This window comes from Penicillium hordei, assembly GCF_028827395.1.
Source record: "Penicillium hordei strain IBT 12815 chromosome Unknown utg000004l_segment0_segment0, whole genome shotgun sequence".
Taxonomy (NCBI): Eukaryota; Fungi; Ascomycota; class Eurotiomycetes; order Eurotiales; family Aspergillaceae; genus Penicillium; species Penicillium hordei.
The window spans coordinates 2,983,120-2,992,479 of NW_026623145.1; the positions used below are offsets into that span (position 1 = coordinate 2,983,120).

General features: G+C 48.5%; 4 protein-coding genes across 4 annotated transcripts; 2 read left to right on the top strand and 2 right to left on the bottom strand.

Annotated features, from left to right (window-relative positions):
- Nucleotides 1-193: 193 nt before the first annotated feature.
- N7537_008331 (putative ZIP family zinc transporter) lies at nt 194-1,698 on the top strand (the record flags this gene model as incomplete). The annotated part of the gene is made up of 3 exons (XM_056899386.1): nt 194-239; nt 294-473; nt 536-1,698. The coding sequence occupies 3 exons, from the start codon at nt 194-196 to the stop codon at nt 1,696-1,698; spliced, it is 1,389 nt and encodes a 462-aa protein (XP_056751462.1).
- Nucleotides 1,699-2,840: 1,142 nt separating this feature from the next.
- On the bottom strand, nt 2,841-4,280 carry erg10B (acetyl-CoA C-acetyltransferase; the record flags this gene model as incomplete). Its single annotated transcript, XM_056899387.1, has 5 exons — nt 2,841-3,356; nt 3,421-3,913; nt 3,971-4,046; nt 4,106-4,155; nt 4,216-4,280. 5 exons carry the CDS (start codon nt 4,278-4,280, stop codon nt 2,841-2,843), a joined length of 1,200 nt encoding a protein of 399 aa, XP_056751463.1.
- A 285-nt stretch (nt 4,281-4,565) lies between these two features.
- N7537_008333 (U5 snRNP component Snu114, putative) lies at nt 4,566-7,767 on the top strand (the record flags this gene model as incomplete). Its single annotated transcript, XM_056899388.1, has 4 exons — nt 4,566-4,585; nt 4,650-4,789; nt 4,851-7,079; nt 7,205-7,767. 4 exons carry the CDS (start codon nt 4,566-4,568, stop codon nt 7,765-7,767), a joined length of 2,952 nt encoding a protein of 983 aa, XP_056751464.1.
- Nucleotides 7,768-8,060: 293 nt separating this feature from the next.
- N7537_008334 (iron-sulfur cluster assembly protein CIA2) lies at nt 8,061-8,742 on the bottom strand (the record flags this gene model as incomplete). The annotated part of the gene is made up of 2 exons (XM_056899389.1): nt 8,061-8,434; nt 8,535-8,742. 2 exons carry the CDS (start codon nt 8,740-8,742, stop codon nt 8,061-8,063), a joined length of 582 nt encoding a protein of 193 aa, XP_056751465.1.
- Nucleotides 8,743-9,360: the final 618 nt, after the last annotated feature.

Genomic DNA, 9,360 nt, shown 5'->3' on the forward strand with positions numbered 1-9,360 from the left:
CTCGTTATTTTTGGTTTTTAAGAGAATACTTATACTTGTGATATTAGCTTCCTAGCTGGTATATCATTTTGTGCAATCTCATCTTTGTCTTAAACTCAAGTGCCTGACTCACCGTTCCCCGGCCTACAAACATTCATTCCCCTCTCCAACTGGGGATGTAGTTACAGCTCAACAGGTTTGAGACGATAACAAAATGCAGAATGCCCAAGACTGGCAGACTGAAAATTATTTACCCTCAGGTTAACAATCTCTACAAATTGATCGTGAGCCGTTTCTAACTATCTTGCGAGCAGACTTGAAGCGTGCCTTCTCCGCAATTTCAGAAATCCCCGATGCTCTCTTGCGAGCAGAACTTCTTCGGCGAGATGGAGCTTCAGATGACACTCCGGCATGCGGATCCAAACAGCGGGGCGCCTATAATACTCCGTTGCATGTTATGGCACTGTTCCTCATCCTTGGGCTGAGTACATTCGGTATGCACTGGCTTCTCTCGGATCTCTCAAGCTGCCCATTGCTGATTTTGAAACTACAATAGCTTGCTCTTTTCCGGTTCTAGCGCGCCGTTTCCCTCGTCTTCCGATTCCCCGTCGGTTCCTCTTTATATCGAGACACTTTGGAACGGGTGTATTGATTGCGACGGCATTCGTCCATCTGCTCCCCACAGCATTCGTCTCTCTGACTGATCCATGTCTCCCTCGATTTTGGAGTCAAACATATCGTGCTATGCCAGGGTTTGTTGCAATGATATCGGTCTTTGCAGTGGTTATTGTGGAAATGTTCTTCGCGATGAAAGGCGCAAAGCATGTGCACGGAAGCGAATATGATAATCTCATTGGCGAGGTTGGGCATGACTCAAGCAGTGATGGGGAAAGTCCAGATCTCGACTACTCGAGGCTAGAGGCCCGGCAGGTTTCAGATAATATCATTCTAGATAGTATGGGGCACAACTCCAAGTTGCGAACGACAAGAGCTTCCGGTCCGTCCCATGAATCGGACCGTCTTCGCCTGGCGGACTCATCACCGGATAAAGAGGACGATGGGGATGACCTTGATGGGCTAGATGACTACATGGATGACGACGGACTCATCAGTGGACAGGCAGCCCATTCTGCGCAGTCACAGCCTGTCCACCGGCATCGACCCCGTGTGAGCGAAAGCCACCGACAGCAGACCGACGCAGAAGGCCCAATCCAGAATCCACAACGTCAGCTTCTGCAATGCCTCCTCTTAGAAGCTGGAATTTTGTTTCACAGCATCTTCATCGGCATGGCACTTAGTGTTGCGACTGGCACCTCCTTTGTCGTCCTGTTAATTGCAATCAGTTTTCATCAGACCTTTGAAGGTTTCGCCCTGGGGTCTCGGATTGCGTCGCTCATCCCAGATCTCTTTGCACCGAATTCCATGAAACCATGGCTCATGTCACTGGCATACGGAATGACAACTCCCTTCGGTCAAGCTATTGGTTTGGTTCTACACAATTTCTACGATCCTGCCAGCGCAACAGGTCTGCTGATGGTTGGCATCACCAATGCCATTAGCAGTGGTCTTTTGCTCTTCGCGGGTCTGGTGGAACTCCTTGCCGAGGACTTCTTGAGTGAGTCGAGTTATAAGACCCTCAAGGGCAGACGACGTGTTGAGGCTTGTGTGTCTGTTGCCTGCGGTGCTCTCCTCATGGCATTCGTCGGGGCCTTTGCTTAAAAGCATTAATTATTGGGAATTATCGATTATAATGTCTGATAGATTTAACGAAGCGAGCGATTTTCCCTTTCTCTCAATGTGTACCAAATTAATAATACTCTTCATTTCAGGAATTATATGTGGATATACTAAATCCCCCGGGGGGTTCTCCTGAAACGCATGAAACGCATGAAACACATGAAACACACTTGATGAGACTTTGGTTAGATTTAGTTCTTTTTCTTTACAAAAAGTTCCACTCACGAAAAGTTGACGTAAAATCCGTTAGCTATACCGAGTACTGATATTGCAACCGTAATCTACAAATAGTGGAGGATCCTCTTTGCCCAACACAACCAAAGACTTCTCAAAGGATTCCTCTCGCTAAGAGACTAGTTGCGATGACGAGGCTTCCAATGAAAGCGGTGTGTTGAATATTATCGCCATTAAATGTCTTGCTTGAGACCTGCCCTATATGAGTTCGGGACCTAGAGTGTTGTATCTGTCCATAAGTGGGAACTCTTTTTGGAATGAAGTCTACACCAGAAGAGCGGCCCATCTCTTACAATATCCCCGATATCATTCGTTCATATTCCTCTCCTTACAAACGATTCTAGAAGGTCATAGATATCTCAATGTTCTCGTTGTCTTTTTCGGTTTTGGGTATCATGGCTGAGGTCCTAGATGGTATGGAGATGTGGACAATATCAGGCTATCGAGGTTATACCCCAGGGCTTCTCACCTGGGCAGAGTGACTACTATATATAGGTGTATAAGTATTCCTGAACCACTCTATTGAATGCATTGATGCCGTCCAAGATTCCCGTAACCAATGAGTCGAAATAGAGATGGCAATATTATACGAGAGAGTGCCTTAGCGTTGAAATGCTGGAAGATCGGCCCTCAAAGCCGACTCGGACTTCATCTGAGACCAACACGAAGCAACAAGTGGAAAGCAGGATATAAACACACAAGGATATCTCATTAACTATTCTAGATACCGAGAAATGGTACTGATACTGCGAATGTTCGTCGATGCAGGATGGGGTATGTCTGCAGAAAACTACCGAGTATCTTCCCGTCAAAAAATGAACTTGGTATTTCACATGCAAAGATCGAAGGTCGTTTCACATCTCCGTTTTTTTGTCAACAGAGTTTACTCTTTAAATGGACTCAATCACCAGGGCACTGGCACCGCCACCACCGTTACAGATGCCGACGCAACCAAGCTTGCCACCCTTGGCGCTTAAGACACCGAGGAGGGTAGACACAATACGGGCACCACTGGCACCGAGAGGGTGTCCAATGGCGACTGCACCACCGTGGATGTTGACCTTGTCCTCGGAGAGACCGAGGAGCTTCAGATTGGCAAGAGCCACAACACTGAACGCTTCGTTGATCTCAAAGGCATCGATGGAGTCCTGGGTTACACCGGCGTGCTTGAGGGCCTTGGGAATAGCCAAAGCAGGAGCAGTGGTGAACTTGCTGGGCTTCTGCGCAGCATCACCCCAACCCAGGATCTTGGCAATAGGCTTGAGGCCGAGCTCCTTCACCTTAGCCTCGGAAACTAAGACAACGGCGGCGGAACCGTCGTTCAGGGGCGAAGAGTTAGGGGCAGTCACGGTTCCAGTGCCGGGGATGAAGGCAGGCTTCATGGCGCGGAGCTTCTCGGGGTTGAGCTATAAGCGAGGAATGGTCAGTCAAAGTCACAATAACCTAATGCAGAAAATAAGCGGTCCTCACGTTCTTGGGCTCATCATCTTGGGAAACAGTCACACCAGGCTTGCCACGGAAGCCGGGGATCTCAATAGGGGCAATCTCAGAGTCGAAAGCACCGGCCTTCTGGGCGGCCTGGGCCTTCTCATAGCTGCGGATAGCATACTCATCCTGCTGGGCACGGTTGAAGCCGTGATCCTCGGCGCACTCCTCGGCCGCAACACCCATAAGATCTTGCTTGCCGTAGGCATCAGTCAAACCATCCTTCTGGATACCATCAACCAGGGTCTGGCTGCCAAACTTGGTACCGCTGCGAGAGGTTTGCAGGTAGTGAGGTGTGTTCGACATGGACTCAGTTCCACCAGCGACAACAATATCGGCATTTCCGGTCATGATAGTCTGAGCACCAAGAATGATAGCCTTCAGGCCAGAAGCGCAGACCTTGTTGACAGTAGTGCAGACGGTAGATTCGCTCAGACCAGCACCGATGGCGCACTGTCTGGCGGGGTTCTGTCCAACACTAGGAACGAAATTATCAGTCTCAATTGCGGTATAAGATGTATAACAGACAACTTACCCAGCAGACAAGACGTTACCGAAGAAGACCTCTTCGACATCAGAGGCATTGATGCCCTCAGCCCGCTCGACGGCAGCTACAAATTATTATTAGCATTGAAGATGGGTGTGATATAACTTGGGTTATATTTCGTACCCTTAATGGCATGTGCACCAAGCTGGGGAGCAGTCAAGCTGGAAAGGGAGCTATAGTACCCAATGTCAGATTAGTCTTCAGGGGAGAAAGAAGAATACAGTAATGCTCACCCCAGGAAAGAGCCCACGGGAGTACGGGCAGTAGAAACAATGTAGACGGGAGGAAGAGAAGACATGGTTTTTTTTCAAAAAAAAAAGGGGGGGGGGAGGTTGAAGTAGATGAGATACGAAGGATACACAGAGAGAGAGAAAGAAAGAAGTAGAGATCAAAGAGGGAGGGGCGTCTATAAGAGTAAATTGTATGGTGGGGAGTGAGGAGCTGTACGGTGTAGGCACGAGTACTCCGACAAGACGCTCGGACCAAGTGAAAGTTGAGATCCTCGACTTCTCCGGCATCACGCGTTTGGAGCTACGGTCCCTCTTTTTTTTTTACCACACGTTCACCTTCTCTATAATTCATTATGGATGACCTCTATGATGAGTATGTTGATTTTCCCCCCTCTTCTAAAACTCTCTAAATCCATGACCTTGCTAATTGTGCTTAGGTTTGGTAACTACATTGGCGATGCGGAATCCGACGAGGAGCATCATGAAGATGTCCAACCTCAAGCCTTCAAGTTCGATGAGGCTTTCGATGATGAAGAAGAAGAGGAAGTTAATGATCAACAGTTGATGGAAGTCGATGGTATGTCGACATATCTTATTCACAGTCTGCAATCTTGCTAATTTCACGTCTTCTTCCCCAGAGGGTCCTTCGAATGCGGTCATATTGCACGAAGACAAGCAATACTACCCTAGCGCACAACAAATCTATGGCGAGGATGTCGAAACCATGGTCCAGGAGGAAGATGCCCAGCCATTATCAGAGCCCATCATTGCCCCCGTCCAGCAGAAGAAATTTGCGATTGCAGAGACCGAACTCCCACCCGTACACTTCTCTCGGGAGTTCATGTCCGATCTGCTGAACTTCCCATCACAGATAAGGAACATTGCAATCGTTGGTCACCTGCACCATGGAAAGACTGCTTTCATGGATATGTTGGTCAAACAGACGCACGACCTAACAGAGCGACTGGAGAAGCGCACGGGGCGGAAGAGAGAAGAACAGCTGCGATACACTGATGTTCATTTCCTAGAGAGAGAGCGCGGTCTCTCAATCAAGTCGGCACCGATGAGTCTCGTTCTCCCAAGCACCAAAGGCAAATCTCACCTGCTCAACCTCCTTGATACCCCCGGGCATGTGAATTTTGTCGACGAGGTGGCTGCCTCTATCCGCCTTGCTGATGGTGTGGTCCTGGTTGTGGATGTTGTTGAAGGTGTTCAGGCCAACACTGAGCAAATTATCAAGCATGCAGTATTGGAAGATCTCCCCTTGACCTTGGTCGTCAACAAGATGGATCGCCTCATTCTCGAGCTCAAACTTCCTCCTAATGATGCCTACTTCAAGTTGAAGCATGTGATCGAAGAGGTCAATACGATTATGGAGAACATTTTGCCAGGGCAAGGCGAACGACGACGACTGAGCCCCGAGAAAGGCAATGTTGGATTCGCCTCAAGCTCGATGAACTGGTGCTTCACATTGCAGTCATTTGCCCGAATGTACGCAGACAACTACCCGAGCTTGGACTCGACAGAATTTGCCACGCGACTTTGGGGTGACATCTTCTACAATCCCCAGAGCCGAAAGTTCACTCGCAAAGGAGTGGAGGAGAACGCAAAGCGGTCATTCGTCAAGTTTGTCTTGGAGCCGATCTACAAGCTCTACTCTCACACACTAAGCGAAAGTCCCGAGGATTTGAAACAGACTCTGGCTAGCGTCGGCGTCAATTTGAAGCCATCTCAGCTCAAGACCGATGCTAAGGAGCTGCTCAGTCTAGTCTGCGAGAAATTCTTTGGACCAGCCACTGGCTTTGTGGACATGGTTGTTCGGCACGTTCCTTCCCCGGTGGAAGGTGCCCAGAGAATATTGGAGCGATACTACACTGGGCCTGTGGATACCAAGGTGGGGGCCTCAATGGTCGCTTGTGATCAAGACGGACCTCTGGTTATCCATGTCACCAAACTCTTCAGCAGTACCGACGCCGGAAGCTTCTACTCCTTTGGAAGAATTATGAGTGGCACAGCGCGGCCTGGTCAGCAGGTCCGTGTTCTCGGCGAGGGCTACACGCCAGAAGATGAGGAAGACATGGTGGTAGCAACCATCTCCGACACGTGGATTGCGGAAACGCGTTATAACATCCCGACCAACGGTGTCCCCGCCGGAAACTGGGTTCTTTTGGGTGGCATTGACAACTCCATTGTCAAGACTGCAACGTTGATGCCTCTGAAGCTCGAAGATGACGAGGAGGCATACATCTTCCGTCCGATTCGGCACATGACTGAATCAGTGTTTAAAGTTGCCGTTGAGCCGGTCAATCCATCAGAACTCCCCAAGATGTTAGATGGATTGCGGAAAATCAACAAGAGCTACCCCCTCATTTCTACCAAGGTCGAGGAGTCTGGCGAGCATGTGGTTCTAGGAACCGGCGAGCTTTACATGGACTGTGTGCTCCATGACCTCCGAAAACTATACTCAGAGATGGAGATTAAGGTCTCCGACCCCGTTACACGCTTCTGTGAGACCGTGGTGGAAACCTCTGCCATCATGTGTTACTCAATCACTCCGAATAAGAAGAATAAAATCACCATGATTGCTGAGCCATTAGATGATGGGATTGCAGAGGATATTGAAAGTGGTAAAGTCAGTATCAAGGACCCTATTCGGAAGGTTGCTCGATACTTCGAGGACAATTATGATTGGGATAAGCTTGCAGCGCGAAGCATCTGGGCATTTGGACCGGATGAAATGGGTCCCAATATTCTCCAAGATGACACTTTACCCTCTCAAGTGGATAAGAAGCTTCTCGGTACTGTTAGGGACTCTATCACCCAAGGCTTCAGCTGGGGTACACGGGAAGGCCCTCTTTGCGAAGAACGTAAGTTTTTTTTAACCTCCCTCACCCCCCCCCCCCCCCCAACCCAAAATCTTCTCATCCTCCACAATGATCTCGCAGTCTGGGCGCGGATTCAGATGATGAATGTGACGCTAATTGAAGTTCAGCTATTCGAAACACAAAGTTCAGACTCACAGATGTGTCCCTGGCCGATCAGGCTATCTACCGCGGTGGAGGCCAGATCATCCCTACAGCCCGCCGTGCTGTATACTCGTCGTTCCTCATGGCATCTCCGCGTCTCATGGAGCCGATCTATTCTGTCACAATGACAGGACCTGCAGACTCCGTGGCTTCCGTGTACACGGTCTTGTCCCGCCGAAGAGGTCACGTCCTGTCAGATGGTCCCATTGCAGGAACGCCGCTTTACTCCGTACGGGGTTTAATCCCAGTGATTGACTCGTTTGGATTTGAGACCGATCTCCGCATTCACACACAAGGTCAAGCTATGGTAAATCTTGCATTTGATAAGTGGAGTGTGGTTCCTGGTGATCCACTGGACCGTGATGTCAAGCTTAAGCCCTTGGAGATGGCCCCTGCCATGGCCACGGCCCGGGACTTTGTCTTGAAAACTCGGAGACGCAAGGGTCTGGCCGAAGATGTTACTGTGAGTAAATTCTTGGAGCCGGAACTTTGGAAGGGTTTGAAGGAAAGTGGTGTGCTGGATTCATGATCTCAAAAATTCCAATACATATGTACGCAAAAATAGGGTTGGCTACAGGCGAGGGGGAGTCCTTTGGTCCGGTGTCAACAATCTTAAGTGGTAGGAAAGTTCATATGTACTTTTAATACTCATTTCCAATGCAAGTCATCCAAACTCTAGAGAGTTATTCGTCGTAGGCGGTCGTCACACACGAGAGGGCCTGGTCTATTTGCCGGTGATAGGTACCTAGGTATTTTGCATCACCAAAGCAATCAGATCCCGCTTATAGTACAAAGTGAGGGTGAGGGTGAGGGTTTAAAATTTCAGTGGCAAGTCTCCATCATTTTAGCAATGACCCCCATCAACGCACCATTCTCCAAGGCCGCGGCAACCCGCTCCTTATCGGCGAGCTGCTTATTGACTTCATCTCCAGTACTGTGTGTGCCTTCCTTGATACGCACATCCATTCGGAATCTTGAGGGGAGGGACTGTTCCAAACGAACGCGGACGCCAAGACCGATGACGGTTGCCAGACTGCAGTGGGTGATTGTAGGCGTGATAAGCACGGTGACAGTTTGCAGAGGTGAATCAGGGACGTCGGGAAGGGTTGGCTTGATCGCAATATCTGGGAGAGATACCACGGCTAATTCACCGAGGGAGATGGGGTGTTCCGGATCGGAGATCGACGAGATGAGATCTGATCATTTTAGTGTACTGAGCTAGGCAATCATCTCCCGGGATATATGGGACTTTGTTCTTTCTTTTTTTTTTTCTCTACAGGTGTAAGAGAGTCTTACCATATATTTCCTGTTCATCAATGGGCTCCTCCAGTAGGTTGTCATCCTCTGAGTCAGATGACAGGGCACTCTCGAAGTCTACTGGGGCGAGGGGTAGGGCGGATGTGAAGATACCAACATATTCGGACTTGCGAGTGGTGGGTTGTAACCGCGTGGGGAGATCAGCAGCATTGAGGATCGTGGGGTTTGAATTTTGCATTTCCGCCATGATGAAATAGGGGGGTACAAGGACCAGGGTAGAGTATGTTGTAGTCACAGGGTCAAATGTGGTCAAGTGTGGTCAAGTGTGGCCAAGATGAGGGGGGGAGGAAAACTGCGATAACGTTTATCAGGTTCACGTGCAAGTCCTCGGTAAGGACTCCGTACTCCGTACGGAGTAGTACATACATGTATTATATATATATATATATTATATGGAGATATAAATGCAGTTATCCCCTATAGTTAGTTAACTGATAATAGGGATATTATTAATAGTCCATGATTAACTAGTTAACTAGTTAGTCGACTAGTTAACTAACTAATAATCGGACTAAGCTTAAGTCCGTACGTTCTCCGTATGTAACCTGACAATCCCAGCGGCTCGGGATGATCGACAAGCCGAGTTTAATGGTTTTTTTTTTTTTTTTTTTTTTTGTCCGAAGTCCCCCCGGGCAATTTTGGCCTAATTCTTCAAGGTTTCGCAGAACGTGTCTTTTCCAAATACGGAGTAATTGAGTTTCAAACTACTTTAGAATGGAACTTTTATATATACTTTTGACATAATTCTATGGGTTATAAATATATATACATTGTATGTACTCCCTTGTACTCCATATACCCCATA